This window comes from Cryptococcus depauperatus, chromosome 3 (genome assembly GCF_001720195.1).
Source record: "Cryptococcus depauperatus CBS 7841 chromosome 3, complete sequence".
In the NCBI taxonomy this organism is placed as follows: domain Eukaryota; kingdom Fungi; phylum Basidiomycota; class Tremellomycetes; order Tremellales; family Cryptococcaceae; genus Cryptococcus; species Cryptococcus depauperatus.
Window position 1 is genome coordinate 1,916,679 of NC_089470.1, and position 19,890 is coordinate 1,936,568.

Genomic DNA, 19,890 nt, shown 5'->3' on the forward strand with positions numbered 1-19,890 from the left:
ATCTTGTCTATTTATGCAAATTGTCGATGATGCCATGCGTTGTTATTGCATACAACGTCGATTTGAACAGCCTCAATACTGGAGTTGAGGAAATACACATAGAATTATTTAAAGGCTCTCAATTCTTTTGATGCCTCTAGGACCAATTAGTGAGGCGACAATCGCACACCTTCTCTTTCTTTCCTCATCTCCGACATGTTGTTCTCCTCTTTTGTGCAAATCCCATTCGAATATCCTCCTTGTTAATTCCTCTGTACCCGTAGCCAAGACGAAAGTTAATAATTGTACTCTTGCTGAGTCCTTGGACTCTTCTGTGTCTTCCCAAAAAAGTGCTGCAAGATGATGGACAGCCATACGAAAAAGGAATTGATTGCGCTCTTCAGTCACCCATAGCTTAGAAAGCGCCTGAATATATGCTGTCAAGACTTCATGGCTTCTTTCCCGGGGTTCAAAGTAGGTCATCAGCCCTTTTCCATCCTCAATAGGAACTTCACCCATTTTGACGCGCATCCCTTTCAACACGGTCGAGTGGTCGCTCCAGAGAAGCTTTCGATAATCCGCAGGATAGGACATGGCAAGCGGCGGAAGAAGAAGCTGAGTAAACAGGAGGTCAGAGAAAGAGATAGCTTCGTACAGTGCAAGAAAGTCAGTGTAAAATTGAAAAAATGGTACGCCGACGCCTAAAAACGGAAGAGACGCTGACTCGAGAGGGGCTGGACAAGAAATGGAATGGTCCGGCATTGCTGTCACAAGATAGGACATAATACGCTCCATTCCTTGGGCAACCTTACTATCTCTGAAGACTTCTTCTTGATTGTTTAAGGCAGTAGAATGCTGCCCATGCTCAAGCATGAATATCTTCATCAAGTTGAATAATTTGCTGCTTCTACTCAACTCTTCTTTACATCCTGACCATGCGCATTGCAATTGCCCTAGCAGTAGAACAGCTTGGACGACTTCGGTTTCAGAAGCATTCCAATCTGGCGGGACTTGTGATAGTGCATGAGATACACCAGATCGAAGAAGTTCGTCCACTGGAGAAAAGAGCCAGTCTGGTGACAGAGGCAAGTTAATAATATCCTTTGAAATTGACGAGGGAGGTGCACGTAAAGTTTTGCTGGCTTTGAGGTAGAGACGAGAATTCCTTACAGGCGCCACCACGTTTTCCACATCAGGCAGAATGTTGTATTGTAAGAGAGGTCGAAGGACTTGCAAACGGTCAGGATGTACAAGAAGGGTATATTGCTCAGCGACAGGTGACTCAGCACTAGACCAATCATTTTTCAGGATGATATCCACTAGATCGAGGGCCAGTGGTTCGTCACCAATCCGAAACTTGGAGAAAAGGTCAAGAGTGATAGGAAACCACATTGATGCAGATGTGGTTTGTTCTTGGATGCCAAGGCGGAGAAGCTCATATTGCAGGTATATGACAGAGCGTTTGGAGGCAACAGGAGAAATGAGGAAGAATTCATTCAATGAATTGAGAGCATCTTGACTCAATAATCTTCCCACAGGTGCCAGCCATCTGTGTAGCCTAACCAGAGCCTCCCAAGCTGCAATATCGTATCTTCCGCTGTCCGTTATATTCAGGCTCTTATCCACACCAATCGCTCTCAAACCGTCAAGTATATTCTTCTTTTCTTCCTCTCCTCCCTTCACTCCATTAACTCTCGCTCCTTCTACCCAGCTTACTATTAAATTCAGCGTTTTCACCAAAACTAACTTTCTCTTATTCTTTTCTGTTACAACCTTGATAATGTTGAGGGCATCATCCACCCAGCCAAGAGCAACTACTTGTGCCCAAGTGATATCATGCTCTGGTGTTGTCTTGTGAGGGTCGATAGCACATATAATCCAGGCACTCAGTAAATCCAAATAGGCTCCTACTAGATTATCATCGAGGGTTAGGGAATGAGCGTCTGATACACAATGTTTATAAGCCCAAGCACCAAAGCGACGCCAAATCTCAGAGCTTGATGTGACTATAGAGGCCGAAAGACCATATCGCCCGAGGGCGGTGTACGTCCGGAACACTTCCAGAGCGAGCTCTTGGCTGTATTGTTTGACAATACTAATTCCATCATCCCAAATCGATGTAATGATAAATTTTAATGTTGTTTCATACACTCCTTGGCTAAGAAGGTCCTCGGCACAAGCCCTGGAGCTAGATGTGATGTCTCTCAGCAGTCTCAATGCTTCGATATTGGGCTTGTTTCCATCATTCGATGGCCAAGGTTTTTGTACGACATGGTGCTGAATGATGACAGGTATAATGGGAGATATAGTCTCACAATGCTCTACTGACAACAAAACGGCACGGCGAAGTATTAGTATGAGTTGATGAATTGTGGTTGACAAAAAGGCATCAGGAATGGAAAGAAGCTCAGTCAAACGAGGAAGAACGTCTTCAAACGGCAACGATTCAATGCCTTTGAGAGTGGATTCAGTTGTTTTGAGAATAGATATAAAGGGCTGATAGGTGTCAACATCGACAGAATCGTCTGGCCATGCCCAACTTGGCCCTCCTAAAGCTTTGAACAAAAGATCTACACCTGCACGAATGATTCCCGCTCCTCTTGCAAGACCTGCCAATACCTCAACGCCTAACTCAATCGCGCGTTGTATGATTTGAGCCTCTTCGCACTCTCTTCTTATCTCATCGCTCATTTCTCCCTTTCCTGTCTTTAGGATGATGTGGGACAACACACCCATCATCATGATTCTTTGGCTAGGGACTGTTGACCGGCAAAGATAAATTATATCCCGCAATGTATAGCCAGCCAGGTCTGGTGAGTCCCCATGGTGATGTAAACCCAAACGAGTAGGTAAAGAAACTTTGGCATCGGCTGTCAAAACAACGCCTTGCAAATCAAATCGAGTGGAATCATCTGTAGAGGACGTGGAGACTGGTTGAAGCCACTCGAGCTTTGACACCTCTATTGTAGGAAAGAAGCCAGCCTTTAGATTGGTTAGATCTATGTCGTCGTCTTTCTGAGGGAGCACAGGCCTGGCTGCACTCAATCAGCTGAGAAACACAATCGGTCTTTCAATAATACGACTTGGTACTAACCTTTTCTGTTTCCTGCGGGGAGTACAGGTTCGACATCTATGGTCTCCACCTTGTCTTTTGCTCTTTCCTGCAGTGGCCCTGATAGCGCATCTGCACGTTCTTCTGGCAAATCGTCCACATTTTGCCCTTTCTCTTGCATATTTTGAGACTCCATTCTCTGACAGGCATGTTTTGATGTATCCTCTGATCTTTTACGTGAGTTGTCAAGATCAAATGATTGATCTAAATGAACCGAAGCTGATGAACCAGCAATTTCAGATAGTTTAGTCTTAGCCACATTCTGACGAGCTTCAACCCTTTTCCTCAATGCTTCTATGACTTTGCTTCCAAATCTGTCCTTTAATTCTCCAACTTCTCTTTCTCGCTCCACAGTACTCATTGATTGTATCCTCTCCATATTTTCTTTCCCAATTTGCTCTCTCATTTGACCCCATCCCGTCTCCTTTCCAAGATCGTTAGCCAATGTCTGTACAGTAGGCACATCTGTGACAGCTTTGCCATATCCTGCCTGCTGCTTTCCTTCTGAAAGATCCCTCTGAGCTTTTCGTGCTTTTACAAATGCCGAAGGACGTTGTGAGCGGTGAACTGGGACCGGAAAGCCTGTAGAGTTGGGTGCTGGCAGATTTGGCGGTGAGGGTGTTACAGAAGTGACTAAAGGTTTCTCAATTATATCTTTGAGCATCTGAAAGTTGTGAATAAAAAGAAGTAATAAAAAGAAAAAAAATAATCTAAAATTGATTACAAAACTTTCGTATTACCGTGCCTAGATTGGAATCATTGGGTCATTTCCATTACAATATATTACTATTAAAAGTTAATAGCATTAGAAAAACGGACATCCTATTGAACTCCTTTATTACTCCCATTTAAAGTATGTTGTTAGAGGTATTATAACATAATAACAGATTCACAACAATGTTTTTTCTCAAGATCTCAGGCAAGTAATGTATACAGGATGCATTAAGAATAGCATATGTCGACAAGACTGATTAGTCCCACATTCAGTGAAAGTAAAAACGAACAAGGACATGCCCAGTCAAGACTTTTCTCTTCGCTGTTGAACCAAAAAGGCCAAACCCCGACTACAGCACTGGCTGACAAAAGGCCGTACCCAGCTGGGACGGGGGACTGAAAGCGATATGGATGAAAGAGTATAAGTAACAAGGATAAGACAACGGGCCGGTTAAGAATAAACGTTACATTCAAACAAGACTGCCAAATTGGTAGAAGTAAGCCACAGCGACATCCATCGATAGAAGCGGACAGAAACAATAGAGGTCAGACAGTGCGAGATGAACGCCTTCTTACCCAAGGCTAGAACCAAAAATCCAAGACTTTTGGTTAGCCAAGGACAATCGTACTGACGTGCAAATGTCGAGCAATTTCGTCCCGGAAGATGATAGGATAGAGAAGAAGACACACATACCTATTGCTGCTATAGAGATTGTAACTTGTGAGCGTGAGAAATGACAAAGAAGAGATGTAAATACAGAAGAAAAAGATGAAAATGAAAATGAGAAAAAAGAAAATTCGCCAAAATCAATTTGGCCATAAACACACGTCAGGCTTTGTGTATGTTACGTAATTGAAATACCTTCAAAATCACCACTTGGAATCTTGAATCTATTTTCATTCCCAAAGTACAACGAGTGGATACAAAACTATGTAGATGGATATGTGTGCGGCTCGTCGGCAAGCGCATAAAGCTCGTCGTTTGAACCCATAGGCGTTGCAAGAATGGGTGGCACCTTGCTCGCTCAGACTGGACAATTGAACGAACAAAAGAACATGCCTTGAATGGAGCCAACCTGTACGAAGATAACATTGAGAACATGAAGAATATCGAGTGAATCGCTTTGGTGTTCCGTGTATCTAAAAGTGCTGGAACCCAATATTAATTTATGTGCCTTGTCTCACTTGAATGGGTATTACTTTAGGCATGTTTCTGTTAAGAATTATCAAGAGTGTAAGTAGAAAGTCTTTTTTGGGTATATTGGTGAAATACTATCCAGTTCCTATAAGGGTCAATAAATTGGCTTGCGAGATGAGTATGCATGTACCAAAGAAATATTCTAAAGAACGATTTTTTGGGTCTCTTCCAGCTTCTAATCCCGGGTTTAGAACTCAGTCATCCATCATGCTTTGCATAATGGTGTTCTCATGATATACAGCTCGCTCGACGAAGAGGAAAAGGTGATGGCTTCCCGTCTTCATCTAGATCTATATGGAAACGTCTATCCGTCATAGGCGACAAACTCAATTTCAACATCAGTGCCGCCAGCAGGGAGCTCAGCAACGCCAACGCAAGTACGAGCAGGCTTTGGCTCAGGCATCAACTCTTTCCAGACCTATGTTGAAACAACGAGTTGGCAAATGCTTCGACTCGTTAAGAGAAAATAGTGCTTACTTCATTGACAGGCCCAAAGTCCCTGGAAAGGTTGGAAAGGTAGATGTTTGCTTTAACAACGTTGGAAAGAGTCATGCCTGAACCTTTGAGAACAGCCTCTAGATTCTGTTGAAACCTGTCAGCCGGTAATCCAGGTTCTGTGCATGATTAAGCTTACCTGGATAACTTGTCGGGTTCGGTCTTGGACCTATCTCATCTGCATCAGCCATGATACATAGTCAAGTGTTGAGACACAATCACGGTTCCCTCAACCATTTGGCCTTCTTTGGTCATACCAACAGATCCAGAAGTGTAGACATAGTTGCCAGCTCTCACTGCTTGGGAATACTATCCCAAAGCAAATCAGCGGAAACCATGACTTGCCTCGTGGCCAGCTTACAATTCCAGGAAGAGGAGCAGGGGCGTCTTTAGTTAAGATGTATTCAGCGGGCATTTTATCTTTCTATATCGTTATATTTGTTTAAGATGAAAAGTAGAAAGATGAAAAAATAAGATAAAAAGTTAAAATCCAAAGTTTCAAGTGATCATCTTTTCGGTCTCACTTTAGGATTTCTTTGAGAGTCGGGAAAACTCCAAAGCTGCCGAAAAATGTCGGCAGTTACCGATGTAACGCGACTGATTTTATTTTTCGAATCCAAGTATAAAAACACTTTATAAAAGTGGTTGCAAACATTTCTAGTACCAGCTACACCAAACAATCGTTTATTATTCAATATTATTAAATCACAGAGATATTCCCAGTTCATGTCTCTCAGCGGCGCCTTTGAATCATCCAAGGATGCACCTCTGACCACTGCTATAGATGATTTATTGAAGAAGTCTGCCATCTCGACTTTTACTTGGTTTATACCAAAGAGCCAGGATGGGTAGTTCTGGATACAAGGGATCATTCCTGATGGAAGTCCATGTAATCTACACCCAAGGCGTTTGTTTACCCTATGCTCATCAAAAGTTGGCAGTATCTACTTCATACTGGAAGTGATTTCTTTTTGGAGTGCACAACCTAAAATATTCAACAGAGCCACATTCTTGCGATCAAGTGACTGACTTCAGCAACAATAGGCTACAAATCAGCAACATCCAACTGCCATGCGTCCAGTTAAAGTGAATGTGATTGTAATAAATATACATACTGTGACTATAGGATAGTGTATTATAATCATACAAGAGCACGTTACTCGTTTCTATTCCCTCCCACTCTGAAAGCGACCTAATAATCTCTCCAGCATTTCCTCCATCCTCTTTTGTCGCTTCTCCATCTCCTCCAACCTATCTTTTGAGCCACTGTCTGTTTCGAGATTTGCAATCGACAAGTCCTGGGCATGAGATGCCTTGAGTGCTCTGTCTCTTGAGGCAGGGCTGTCATCACGACTAATCTGAGAGGTTCCAAGCGGTGATTGCAAGTCTTCCAAAACAGTGGGGAATCTGACTGTGCGACTCGACATAGGTGGTTGCTTATTGAGAGATGTACTGGCCATTTGCGGTTCATTTTGATCGATAGAAACGTCGGCAGAATTAAGTGGATTGGTAGAATTTGAAGTAGCCGTCTGATTGTCTCCTGTATCCTTCAACTTGTTTGAGAATGATATGCTTTTTTCTTCGGCAATAGACGCTACAGAAGGCCTCACGAGGGGCAATTTGTGACGTCGAGGTAGTGAGCTGATGAGGTACTGTGCCTGACTAGGCTCTCCCTCGCTCATAGATGTGATTGGGACAGACTCTGATCTGGAGTGACTCCTACGCCTAGCGGGAGGGATCAAGACAGCTGGAATCGATGGCTGTACATTGGAAGAGATCATATTTGCCATTGAGCTCCTTCGATTTCTCCTTTCATCTGCCTCCGGAGCTCGAACAAAGAGTTGAGCCAGTGGGCTGGGGCCATGCATCGAACTATTCCGCGGTCGTGAAGGAAGTGGATACAGTGCTTGGTTACGATAACGTTGAGGAGATGGCATAGAATTACGACGAAAGCGAGGGCTTTCAGCCTGATGTTCTAGCCGTGAGGGTGTTGCAGACACTGGCTCCGAGTCTGGTTGTGAGAAAACTTCGTGCTCATGGGTGGTGTTCGCATCATAATTATCTGCTCCGCTATCAGACATTTCATCTCCTTCTTCAGTGTGAGGTGACGGGTCAAATGTAGGCGGTAATTGGATCTCTGAGTCATCCACATCATCGTCCCAGCCTGCATAAAAGCTTCCTACTTCTCTTTCAATCTCAAAAACAGTCTCCAAGTCGCTTCTAGAAGCAAAATTATCAAAGCCAGCTATGCGAAAATCAACTTATCTGCTGTGTATACGTTTGCAACTTACCAGCTGATTTCAACCGCCTAGGTAGACTTCCCACATATCGCTCCGCGAAATCGTTGAGCTGCTCTAGTAGACTCTGGTCATTGTACTTTTGTCTCTCGTAAAAAGCGATCAAAAGAAGGGTATGAAAACTAGTCACTCGGATCATAAAGACTAAAACGCGTCATGTCAGATCGTTTAACGAGTAGTGAGCTGGCACAATTTACCATTGACTTTATGGAACCTAATTCATGCGATTGATATGATTAGTTATTTGCATGTACCGCGAGTCTGAGCTCACCATCTAGGATTCAAGATGTATCTCATAGGCCACATGATAACAACGGCCACTACATTGAATGGGAGCTGATAGCTAAATACGGCGTCTGGACAGTGTTGAGAGTCAGGTAATGATTTCGCTTGAAATCGTACGTACCCGCTTTGACGCCTTCAATTGTAGAAACAGCTTTACGGAACATGGACTGAGTATACGCACGATATGAGACAGAGTTCAAAAGGTAATTTGAGAATACTTGCCTCAGCAGCAGCATCAGCATTAATGGTCGCAAATGTGTTACCTAGAATGGCAACAAGCACTGTAAGAAGAAGAGTGTTGGACAGGAGGGCATATGACACCATAAGAAGTGGACCAAGGAACCGGTGGAAGTAATCTAATGATGACTGAGTCTTGACAGCTGGTTCATATTATATCCTTACTCACGGGCATGTTCGAACCCAGAGGCATCTAGTCCAAAATATACCTCGAGGAGCCACCAGGCTATTTGCGACAGTTGAAATTTGCCTTGACCAAGTGTGAACAGAGCATAGACAAATCCTAGGTCAAATCAGACTGGGAAAATAAACTAGGAGAATTTAGTTCACCGAGGAAACAAAATACTCCAACGCCCATCAAAACTAGAGAAAAATTAGCCACCCTTCACTGTCTTGTGCTCGGATAACGTACAGAAAAATTCCGTTAGCATTGATCTAATGCTCAAAACCATGAGGTTGTTTGCCAAGGTGACAAATGCTAGGCGAGGAAACATGAGAACAGCGCCTGAAAAGATTAATAAGATGAGTTACAAAATCCGAATGTATCAGATTCTACATACCAATGGCTAGCCAATCGGCGCCTAACTCCATAGAGTACTGATCATGATACTGCACGCCATATATCCTTGCTCCCAGGTAGACGGCATAAATCAACATGAAGACTAGATCAAATCCGTTTACCAAACTGCTACTAAACACTGTATCGTCCATTAGATTTTCAATGGTCAAACTCAAGAATGACTTGCCTTTTAAGCCATGCTCTCTGATTGTAGCTAGCTTATCCAAAGAGAATGCTGGTATCATGTTTTAGGGGACCGATCTCTGCATGAAAGAGATAATATCACAATGTACTCACCCAAGGCATAGACGATGAAAGCCCATTCCCTGCCATTTATTTTGTCCATGAATAGACCTTCGATAGCCACAACATAGAGGATAAACAACATCAAAAAGTTAAAGTATTCAAGCATTGAGCGATAAAAGGGAACCTTGAGTCTAGGCTTGATAATCAGTATCATTATACACCAAGCCACGCTGTTTTACCGATAATGATCTAGCAAGGGTGCTTTGTGAGGATTGTACATTTGTATGGGCTTTGTTTTGTAGTTCTGCAGAAACCGTCATCCTTGATTGTTACGCACATACCAGCCAGACCCACATCAGCAATCAGAGCATGCGCATTGAGGGCCGAGTAGATAATTCGACCAGACCATATACCCTCTATATTGTTAGCTTTAATATACGGTCAATGTACTCACCTATAACTTTTTGACATGAAGGACTTCTTATGAATCTCTTTGAGCCGCTGATAATAGCCATCTGAGTTCCTTCAATAAGTTGTTCCGAGGTCGTTTTAACTCATATACCTACCTCTAATGCAGTTCCTGTCTGCTTTAACAAGTCACCATCGCCTTCTTCAGAGGCCCTCTCGATGACTTCTTCTGCTGCGCCTTGAAATAACGCCCATGGTGTCAACAAAACAGTCGCTAGAGGCAGACTTCTTTCAGACCACCCTCCTATCATCGTTGAATGAGCCACGTTATAAAGCACAGAGCATGGACGTGACTAACGTAGAACCCTGCTCGCCAAAATTTCACACAAAGTCGCTCTTGTCAAGGAAAGCGTAGCAATAGACAGCTGAGCAGAGTCGGTAGTGAATTGAACTTTGTTGAGAAGTAGACAAAATACTAATTGCCATGTCAGAATTGTTTATATCCTAAAAATGGAACCATACCAGTGGCTTGGTTTTGAAGAGCCAAATATTTTTCTGTGAGAGGCCTAAGAAATCTCGTTAACCACCTAGACATAGGTGACGGCTGAAGACAGTGTACGCATACCTTATGATAGTATACGTGGAATCTGGGGCTAAGAGTTGCTCATAGGTAAGCGGGGCATCTACCCAACAACGTTAGCTTGACGACCAGCCATACACTTGAGACTGACCTATATGCGACAAAATATCAACTCTTATTAAATGTATCAGAGGATAAACTTTTGTCTGCAAGCGACAACATCTCTCAGCCATCTATCCACATTCATTCTACCATGCTCACCTCGCTGAGGACCTTTGACGACGGCCCGGCGGTCGTGGGCGTCAAGAGAGGAGTTGCCTCCCCCGGTGCGTATGCCATAGAGGCAGTGTGATAAAAGATACCAGTTTGACAATGGTATTGATAGTTTTATCTTGAATATTTCAGGAATAATTGTGGATGATAAAAAAAATAGAAAGTTGTTAATGATTATTATATTTCTGTAAATCTCTGGTGCCTGACGAACAATGGAAGATGAGAATCGTGTTGACTTTCTGTGTGCCTAACTGCCCGCGCCTAACTTTTCCCATGGTTAAGCAAAAGCTAATAGGTATGAAACTGCATACATTTCCCAGCTATTTACTATGCATGGCCCCCAACAGCCTATCCACCAGGATGGCTCTACACCTGCCACAAGCAATCCTATCCATAGCCAGTTACAAGCTGCTGGCTTCCTTCAGAACCATGCCTCTCTGCCAAATCTATCTGTCTCCATCAGTCCATCCTTACGTAACAATATCGGCAAAAGGAACACCCAGGAACACAGTGGTGACAACCATTCTCAATTTAATTATCGGCAAATTACGCTCTGTTGATAATTGCTCCTAGCCGTAAAAAGAAAATGGAACAAGATGTCTTGTTTTGCGAATTTCTTCAATGTCTTATAGAAAGCTGTCTCGTAACTTTCAGTGTATACGGTTGAGAATGTTTGTCCTGTATGGGCCATGAAAAAGAGTGAATTTTGGGCGCGTATTTTGGACTCGGTTGTCCGCTATACACCGGTCCTATCAACTACTTGATTTGTCTGGACACTGGCGATGTATGAGGCAGCGAGGATAGGAATGGGATGTTGTGGGTAGGCGTATATGAAAGATGTCAGTCAGAGACGCTCCCATCGCTTTAGTACGTTACACAATCATGACTTGGGTAACGATGAGCATCTTGAGAGTATGGGTTGGTCTGTGGTCGAAATCACGAAGCAGGTTGACATTGCTGTTGTCTTTATCTAGCTAGGAGCCTGTATGTGGCTAAGGTATGTTCGTTGTTACAGGCTCTACTTTCGTAACTTGCCTAGTATGTTGATATGCCACACCACTCTTTTTGCAATCTTACTGATTGCCACAGGCTCTCCTTCTAACCACTGGTTCTGGGGAACGATTCCCACGGTTGATGTATTCAAGTATCTAGCCAAGGCGACACTGGACATTATCGGTCTTGCTGAATTTGGCTACAATTTTAGAGCATTCTCTGAGCCCCATAACGAGTTGGCAGACGCCTATGCCAGGATGTTTTAGGGTTCGATGGATATCAACCCTTTAAACATTCTGCAGGGTGTTATTGGGTCCATCCTGATGGCCTTGGTAAGTTGTGGAAGACAACCCAGTCGCTGATGAGGCAGTCTACCGAAAGAGGATAACAGGTTGCCGAGAAGAAGCAAGTGACTCGCTGTATAGGAATGGTAGGTAAGCCTTGCCAGTGACCAACTCACACCACTAGAAAATTGTCCAAGACTGCAAAAGAGCCATACTCTTTAATCATGCCGAGGGATCAGAAAAGGAGACATAAGCCAACCTCTCTTCCGGTATCAAGGTTGAGCAGCCGGGCGATGGAGAGATATTAGAACAAATCACAACGTTTGCAAGTCGGGACATAACGCATTGTAATCCATCGCTCATACCTTGTTCAGATGTTGGCTGGGAGCGAAACACTTCCACAAGGATAACTTGGATACTGCACAGCCTTGCCCAAAACTTCCAAGTCCAAGAACGCCTCCGCTAGGAAGTCTGTTCTGTCATGGACGACCGGCCGTCTCTGGAAGTGCTAAATCTATATCATGCTTACCATCCCAGTGGGACCCTCAAGTTTCTACCTTACCTCGACACTGTCGTTCGCGAAGGAATCTGACTCTGCGCACCTGTGCCCAGCACCATACGTCAGGTCGAGGAAGACGCCGTCATATCCCTCGACACACCCATCAAGGACAGAGATGGCCGAATGATAGACCGTGTCAGGATAAACAAAGGTGTCGAGGTTTTTATACGTGAGTGACTCCTCAGCCATTGTGATACTGACTCTCCATAGCTATCTTAACCGTCAACATCTCGCCCTATATTTGGAGAAGGGACGCCAGAGAATTCAACTCAAGAGTGTTTTCTGGATAATTCGCAAGTCCGAAACTTGCCAGCTGTATGAGGCAACATCCTCTCTTTTCTCGGAGGCGTTCGAAACTGTATAGGATACCGCTTCGCCTAGGCTGAGATCAAGATCATTCTCTTTGTCCTCCTACGGTCGTTTGAATTTGCGGAGCTTGAAAGTAAACCACGACTGGAGAGAAAAGCATGGTGAGCGTTTGTTTTGCTTGCAGACCCTTAGACTTGGTGACTGACCACTGTTGCAGGGTGATGATGCGTCCTCGAGTCATTGGCGAAGAGACATACGGCCCACAGCTGCCTCTCATAGTCAAGCCTCAGAGTGTGTGAGTGATGAATGCTTGGTCTTCAAAGCAGCACCATAAAAGCAAGGCTGGTACACATTTAATCTTGAGCATTATGGTTGTGGAATGTAAGGATGTGTGTAAAAGCAGAATATGATTCAGGTCATGTAGAAACACAATCAAGAAAAACTACATTAATTTTTACCTTAATTCTATTGGCAGCAGTACAAATGTATGACAGGTCACTATTTGCTCAAGTTTAATTGTCAGCTATCCTTGTCGTCTATACCACATAAACATACAAGAACAAACCCGCCATGACGATACATCCTCGTTGGCGGGTTAGAGTACAACCCTTCTTCCAATTTCCCCAAGTTGCCTCGCATCTTCTCCCCAGCTATTTTGTAACATTGGCTTTACATCTGACGGGCTCCGACTCGTTCTTCCTTCCGAACCCGTCCTTCTGCTATTTGGGCTAATCTTGATGGTGGTTGTCCCGCTGTCAGACAAGCCAGCTTCTCCGAAAGCCGACCTTAAGGGCGGAAGGGTCACTCCAGCACTGTTGGTAGCATTGTTGAGCATGGAGGAGGCTAGCGGGGCTTTTGGCGAGCGCTGAGATGAGCCGTTTATGAATGGTGCTGACATTGTCGTAGGCTGGGAAGTGCCGTATGAGGACATGCCTCTATGGGCATATAAAGCTTGCTCGGGACTGGCAACCGAATAGCGCCTAGAGTCGTAAACTTTGTCAAAGGGATACTTGGTTTCGCCATAGTCGTCATATACGCCAGACGATGGCGGGCCTTCGTAATGGTGCCTGTCTTTGCCATTCTCATCGGATCTGAAGAGATAGTGGGGATATGGTGGAATGGGTGATCCGCGAGGAACATTCATCCATGGCTGAGGATAAGGCTCGATATCACGCACCTGTTCGCCAGGAATCGCAGGGTTCGGTGAGAGCTCTGCAGGTATACTGGGTGCCGAGATGACACGATGGTCGAAAGCTCGAGAGGTTTGCGTGTATGGATGGTACCGCTTGGAGGTACTACCAGTCGAATATGACCCCGAGACGGATTGGGGTTGAAACGTATATCGGGGAGGGTATCCAGTAGAACCTGCAGGGGAAAAATCTGAAGAATTTCTGCGAGGCGATTGGTATGGTTGAGGATACTTGCCAATTGGATGATGAGTTCCTTCAAGAATAGGAGCTGGCCCCGGAGACACGTAAGGAGAACTGTGGAACTGTGAAGACAAGGAGCGGCCATACACATCCTGTCGGGGATACGGAGACGGGTACGCCGTGTGAAGTTCATGAGCGGGATAAGAATGAGATACAGGGGAAGACACAGCCGTCGTGGGATTAGAACGAGGATTGGCTTCATATCGAACATTGGTATTTGAAACGCGCCGAGTGTTGCTGTATTCGACCTCTCGCCTGGTCTCCCACTCAGGCCAGACCCCAGACTGTACTTTTAGATTCCTCAGAGCAGGTAATTGATATGGAAGAGGTAATGGATTGTGTGCATCGCCTTGCGGATTATGCTGATTGCAGCGTCAGACCGGCTCGCCGTATCGCCAATTGAGACATTGCCGACCCACCTTGCTGGAATACGCCACGACATGAAACTTCTTCACCTTGCCAGTCACCGGATGGGTCATTGTCGTCGAGTATGTCTGTTTAATTAAACTCTCTGGTCTCCGAACAACGTCATAGTAGCCATTGCCATACTCCTGCCTTGGAGGGGGCGAAAGCGACTCTGACGACCTGGAAACAGCTCAGCTCGACATCCACCTGATCAAACCCACAACTTACTCTGTATAGACAAGAAACCCGCCGCCGCCTACCCGGGACGCTCCCCATCTCCGACCATCCGTCCATCTACGCATATTTGTCTCTTCTACCTTGTGTTAACACACGAAATGAGACGCAGCGATACTGACCTTCTTCCCAGACCCATACTGTCCCTGGACGGATAAATGACCGCTCATGGCCAGTCAATCTTCGAGTCACCCGCGGGACCAGACCTAACCGTACAGCCTCGAGTACATGGATACTAGCACAACACAATCAGCAAACCATCCAGCACTGCAAGCCCACTCACGCATCCACAGGGGACTTGAGCGCACATATTGCCGCCGGCTGTTGCGTCGACGCTGCCTGATACATCTCCATATCGGACATTTGCTGTGGCTTCGTCCCCGATGCGCTCTGCATGAAGACTGCCTATAAAACACCCCACACTATTTTTCAGTCGGCTCGTTGCTCCAGTCTCCGCAGCTTGATGACAGCGTAAGATTCCTCGTCCCGAGCTGTGCTACACCTCATCTGTCAGTCGTCCAGCTACCATCACTACCCAACCACGCACCTATCGACAGCGGCTGCACATCCAAATGAATAAAATAAAAAGAAAAAAGAAGAAAGAAAAACCGAAAGCGACGGAGACCACTAGAGAGATTCCAACTTCCGACCTCTAAACAAAAGTGCTACCATTTATTTACCGTTACCCGTGCCTGTGATTCCCTGCCAGCCCGAAAAGCCAGCTTCCACTCTAAACATTAGAATTCCCCGCAATCTCTGTGTCCCTGCGAGATCTATCCTTTTCTTGCGTCCACGAGCTCTTCCCAGTGATGCCAACGAGCAGAGGGAGAAGCAGCCTGAGGAGCTGCCTGAGGAGCTGCCTGAGGAGCCGCAGCTTGGCCCAAGGCAATACGCGTCGCTCTCGGCGTCATGGGATTAGGTCCAGGCGATGCATCCAACTCTTGCCAGGGGCTATACCATTCGTCAGCGCCTGACCAGTTGAGGGACGCACAGTTTATACTTTTACCGACTCCTGACCATAGTCCCATTTCATTCACCGTAATTGTATCCTACACACATCTTCCGTGCCCTCCTCGTCCGACCCATCCGGGACCCGATAACCTCTCTCTTTCTCTCTCTCCCTGGCCCAGCTTCTATGGGCTGGCTCTGATCCGTACAATCCATGTCGTGACAAGGCGGCTGGTGTATAACTTTACGCGAAGAGTAATAAAGTGATAAGTTTAATTGTGTTACGTATATTGGGATCTGTCAACCGGAATCAAATTCGTTCATTCAAACTCGCACCTATACGCGACGGCGGCGATCGCCGCCACCCAGACTCCACCCAGCTTGGGTGGTTGAGTCTGATGGGTGCTACGAGAATTCAGGTGTCAGGCACGGAATTATATATCGAGCGCTGCGCCCTGTTCGGTCCAGTCGCGGTTCGGAGAAATTCTTCCTGAGGCTAAACTCTTCCTTGCAATCAAGATGAACCCTTTTGGATGGGTGGCTCCTGAAAGGGAGATGGTTCCGAAAGCGGCGGGCGCCGCCGCGAGAAGATGGGTTTAAAAGATGGAAAAAGGTTGATTACGGCGATTGTAGTTGTATTTTCATGTCCATTGTGTTGACTATGGTTGGAGCTGTTTATCAAGCCTTTTTCGCTATTACGGAAAGAAACCTGTGTGGAGGCTGTGAGCAAGGCAAGCCAGCCAATCCTGTACGGTAACAGAGTTGCGACGCCTGTACAGCTTGCGTCAGCGATGGTTATCTTTGAAGCATACGAATCAGGACAAGAAGCTTGTACCTTTTCTGTTGGCACAGCTAATCATTCTATCGACGGATGTGTGCACCTTGTGAGGCTGGGCTGGAATCAGTTGGTTGTATACTGGAGCTGCCTCGGGCCAAGGCGGCGGACGCTGGTTAGGAGCTCGTGTGAGGACGGTTTGGGGCTGGCGAACCAAACAGCGGACGGCAGAAGAGCTGGGCATGCAATGTGCTGGGAGGTTTCCTCTCAGGCAACTCGGCCAATGACGACTTTTGAAAAAGGTGGTTACGACGGTCGTAATCGTGTCTGCAAAAAGCAATGTGGGAGCAAGCTGAAAGCTTTGGCAGTTGAGCATGGCTTGGTTGAACCTGTCTTGGTTTAAGCAAAAGCCATTGTGCGTTGGATACTGTGACGGAATGCAAAGTGGAGCTTCGAGAAAGGCGAAGGTGTGGTTGTCTAAGGTCAGGTGGTGGAAAAAAAAAAACCTCGGCACCCGGGATTCCCAAGTGGTCCCCCACCTTGGTACTAACCGAGCGATATGCAACTTGACTTCACGGATCGGACGGGACGTGGTATTTGATGCAAATTCTATGGCCGAGGATGTTGGTTAATTGGAAAACACATTATATAGCTGTTGTAATGATGCACTTTTTACTTTTTGGTTGCGCAATAGACCCACACCACAGCCACTATCATCTCAGTGAGAGCAAGAGCACACATCTAAGTTGCGTTGTGAAAGATGACAAAACTCAGCTCTGCTTTATGAAGATATATGTGTTTGAGAGTTTATTCATGCTAGTATATACATTAGTGCAGGACTGAACGACAGATGGACAAGTTTGGGTGACAGTTACAGTATTGACGGAAAGTGAGGCGAGGTTGAATCATGACTTTAATAGAGGCTGGATATCTATAACTTGTCGAGATCGAATCAATACACCTGGCGTGTAGCTATACAAAATATGAGCTGCAGTTTGAAACGTGCGATACATAGACACAAAAAGTACATACTGCCTCTGAAATTATAATGCTGTCATTTTCTGTATTGAAATAAGCTCAACTGAACATTAGAAATACGTAATAAGAGTAAATGCAGTGAAACCAAAAGGAAAAGTGATCAAAACTAAGACATATCTCATAAAAGGCATACTAGACAAAACTCATCTTTGAAAGAGAGATCACACAAATAAAACTCCATTGACCACAGACTATGAATTTTGAGGACGAGTAGAGTAGTTGGTTTTCAATCCCAAGTTTTCTCGATGATTCTGTCCATCTCGTTCCATAGAGTAAACACATTTGAAAACGATGGGCTGAGACCAAACAGCCTCTTCATTCTTGACCATTGGTCCTGGCGCTTCAGGTACCTACACCACAACGCTGCGTACTCCCACCAGACTGGGAAAAAACCGGAAGTCTCCCAATCTATAATAGCCACTATATGGCCATCTTGAACAATGATGTTTGTTAAATCAAGGTCTCCATGAACTAGACCCATAGCATCTAGTCGTCCCGGTGATAATTTCATCTTTGAAATGTAGTTTTGCAAACATATCTGGAAAGCATTCTCGAGCTTTGAGGTGTCGGCTAGCCATGGGACAAAGTTTGTAACATCTTCGTCAATGACAGTTGCTGGTCTTTCAGGCTTGTAGCCTAACACTTCTTTGGGTTGGATAGAATGAAGCTCGTTGAGGTGTCCCGACAATTCCTCAGATATAATCCGGAGCTCTGCATCAGACATATTGTCGATTAGGCTATCTAGAGTCTCGCCCTGTACGTACTCCAAGATCATGAAGTGTATTCCTGAGAACTCGCCTCGTCCTAGTGCATGCTGAGTAGGAATCTTGGTATTTTGTTTTAGGTAGGAGAGAGTACAATACTCTGTTGTACAAGGCGTAGTTGAGCATTTATTAACCACGCTATCGTGAGACACAGATACGCGGGACACCATCACAATATCATGCCATGTGGGCATTCCAGGTATGGTTTTTGATAGAAGATCAGGAATGTCGTATGATGGTCTATCATACTTGTGTCTCAGTACTGCAGTTGGAAGCCTTGACTCCTCTTTTTCTTCTATTACATTCAGGTCTTTATTCGATCTGCTGTCTTCACTTGCACTTGTCATCTGGAGATCTGTTTCCTCTCCTTTATGTTTTAACCACCCACCAAGATAACCCATAGCAAATTCTGTTGTAGTTGTATCTCTTGCCGTTTTCGATGATGTCAGAGAAAAGTCTTTTGAAGGAAAGGCCGTTTGGCTAGGCGAGGAGACAGCTGTGGAATTCGCTGGAATTGCTTGAGTTGGTGAGAGGCCGTGAAGATCTTTGGGCATAGATGATGGAAGGGTTTTTGTATCAAAGATACCTAGTCTAATCACCGATCAACTTTGTTACTGATGTTTAAGTTGGTAAACTTACGGTGAAAGCACGCTGAGTATTTGTCCCTCTGCTTTTGGAGGACCATAGGCGTCGAATGGGTCTGGTATACTCATAATCATGGGTTCCAGTATTGGATCACTCGCCTTTTCGGCTATCTTCTCGTAAAAATCGAACTGGTTTCGGATAACAAAACTGATGCGGCCGAGGATAATTTCCCATAACTCATCTTCGCCTTCGAGAACTTCCTCATGGTAGCCGGCCTTGAGAGCGTCCAATTCGTCCACCTGCTTTTGCAGTTCAGTCAAAGCTTGCCTGAATTGCTGTAAATCTGATGGCTCGCTTAGCGACTGCCCATCTCCCAATCAAACATGATAAAATATACCGACCTCTTTTTCTTCCTCGACCAATCTTTACGTTCTCTGCTTCAGTTTTTTGAATCTTTTGGCTTTGATCATGCAACGAATTTTCGTAAGTTGCTAGTCTATCTGCTGTGACAAGCTTGTAGTGGTCCAAAGTTTCTAGCAGAGGTATCTCGAACTGCCGGTAAACTGTGTCAGCCAGAAGTTGCTCATGGTTGGAGATGAGATACTGTAGGCCTGAAGCGCCCGCCAAAGCTGAGTTAGCTGAACGACAGCCTTTTACTCTGTTTTCTCATTAGCTAGCTTAACAGGCTCGGACCGACACAACAAACCGTGAGCAAGCTTCCATGGCCGTTGCAAAAGCAGCTGTCGCTGAAGACATTGCCAATAGAGCATTACGATACGCCTTGGCTGTCACCAGAAGCTACGAAATGCCCCCCTTAGTCCTTCTCACCATGCCATAACCTCTTGTGGCTTTGAAGCATACCTCTTCAAAACAACTAAGGGATTGCCTCAGATCCTTTCGAGTGATGAGCGCATGGTTTTCTGGCAGGTTTATTTTTGAGCCCGTTGTAGTGGTTGAGAACTGTATTCGCAAACGAGTCAACACTCATTCCCAATATACGTGTATGAGTCGCCTCATGACGCACTGTGGGCGACGCTGAACGATACTCCCATGTTGATGGCGTAAAGCCAGCAGGCTGGTTCTGAAAAGAGTCTGAGAAGGCTGGTTTTGGCCGCCTTATAGATGTCATTTATTTCTGCCTGATTGAAAAGATAAACAATCTTCTTCATTGATATAGATTGGA

At 45.2% G+C, this 19,890-nt stretch overlaps 7 protein-coding genes and 1 non-coding gene across 8 annotated transcripts; 1 reads left to right on the forward strand and 7 right to left on the reverse strand.

The window, feature by feature from the left end:
* Positions 1 to 108: 108 nt before the first annotated feature.
* L203_103036 (uncharacterized protein) lies at positions 109 to 3,755 on the reverse strand (the record flags this gene model as incomplete). The annotated part of the gene is made up of 2 exons (XM_066212444.1): positions 109 to 3,014; positions 3,074 to 3,755. 2 exons carry the CDS (start codon positions 3,753 to 3,755, stop codon positions 109 to 111), a joined length of 3,588 nt encoding a protein of 1,195 aa, XP_066068541.1.
* A 1,552-nt stretch (positions 3,756 to 5,307) lies between these two features.
* Positions 5,308 to 5,913, reverse strand: L203_103037 (uncharacterized protein; the record flags this gene model as incomplete). Its single annotated transcript, XM_066212445.1, has 5 exons — positions 5,308 to 5,421; positions 5,481 to 5,585; positions 5,638 to 5,667; positions 5,721 to 5,807; positions 5,860 to 5,913. The coding sequence occupies 5 exons, from the start codon at positions 5,911 to 5,913 to the stop codon at positions 5,308 to 5,310; spliced, it is 390 nt and encodes a 129-aa protein (XP_066068542.1).
* A 751-nt stretch (positions 5,914 to 6,664) lies between these two features.
* Positions 6,665 to 10,449, reverse strand: L203_103038 (uncharacterized protein; the record flags this gene model as incomplete). Its single annotated transcript, XM_066212446.1, has 21 exons — positions 6,665 to 7,743; positions 7,790 to 7,939; positions 7,993 to 8,009; positions 8,067 to 8,151; positions 8,202 to 8,247; positions 8,303 to 8,436; positions 8,487 to 8,600; positions 8,648 to 8,680; positions 8,730 to 8,822; positions 8,878 to 9,015; positions 9,064 to 9,111; positions 9,174 to 9,313; positions 9,362 to 9,426; positions 9,477 to 9,538; positions 9,601 to 9,637; positions 9,689 to 9,834; positions 9,889 to 10,005; positions 10,053 to 10,096; positions 10,156 to 10,213; positions 10,262 to 10,316; positions 10,372 to 10,449. The coding sequence occupies 21 exons, from the start codon at positions 10,447 to 10,449 to the stop codon at positions 6,665 to 6,667; spliced, it is 2,739 nt and encodes a 912-aa protein (XP_066068543.1).
* Positions 10,450 to 11,220: 771 nt separating this feature from the next.
* On the forward strand, positions 11,221 to 11,642 carry L203_103039 (uncharacterized protein; the record flags this gene model as incomplete). Its single annotated transcript, XM_066212447.1, has 3 exons — positions 11,221 to 11,301; positions 11,358 to 11,421; positions 11,473 to 11,642. 3 exons carry the CDS (start codon positions 11,221 to 11,223, stop codon positions 11,640 to 11,642), a joined length of 315 nt encoding a protein of 104 aa, XP_066068544.1.
* Positions 11,643 to 13,023: 1,381 nt separating this feature from the next.
* On the reverse strand, positions 13,024 to 14,960 carry L203_103040 (uncharacterized protein; the record flags this gene model as incomplete). Its single annotated transcript, XM_066212448.1, has 7 exons — positions 13,024 to 13,026; positions 13,084 to 13,178; positions 13,237 to 14,320; positions 14,378 to 14,543; positions 14,592 to 14,676; positions 14,720 to 14,832; positions 14,881 to 14,960. The coding sequence occupies 7 exons, from the start codon at positions 14,958 to 14,960 to the stop codon at positions 13,024 to 13,026; spliced, it is 1,626 nt and encodes a 541-aa protein (XP_066068545.1).
* Positions 14,961 to 15,370: 410 nt separating this feature from the next.
* L203_103041 (uncharacterized protein) lies at positions 15,371 to 15,761 on the reverse strand (the record flags this gene model as incomplete). Its single annotated transcript, XM_066212449.1, has 2 exons — positions 15,371 to 15,548; positions 15,655 to 15,761. 2 exons carry the CDS (start codon positions 15,759 to 15,761, stop codon positions 15,371 to 15,373), a joined length of 285 nt encoding a protein of 94 aa, XP_066068546.1.
* Positions 15,762 to 16,824: 1,063 nt separating this feature from the next.
* On the reverse strand, positions 16,825 to 16,940 carry L203_103042. Its single transcript, XR_010725530.1, has one exon. It is a non-coding gene; the product is annotated as a 5S ribosomal RNA (ribosomal RNA).
* A 644-nt stretch (positions 16,941 to 17,584) lies between these two features.
* L203_103043 (uncharacterized protein) lies at positions 17,585 to 19,836 on the reverse strand (the record flags this gene model as incomplete). Its single annotated transcript, XM_066212450.1, has 6 exons — positions 17,585 to 18,713; positions 18,762 to 19,050; positions 19,109 to 19,365; positions 19,414 to 19,505; positions 19,569 to 19,667; positions 19,732 to 19,836. 6 exons carry the CDS (start codon positions 19,834 to 19,836, stop codon positions 17,585 to 17,587), a joined length of 1,971 nt encoding a protein of 656 aa, XP_066068547.1.
* Between the last annotated feature and the right edge of the window lie 54 nt (positions 19,837 to 19,890).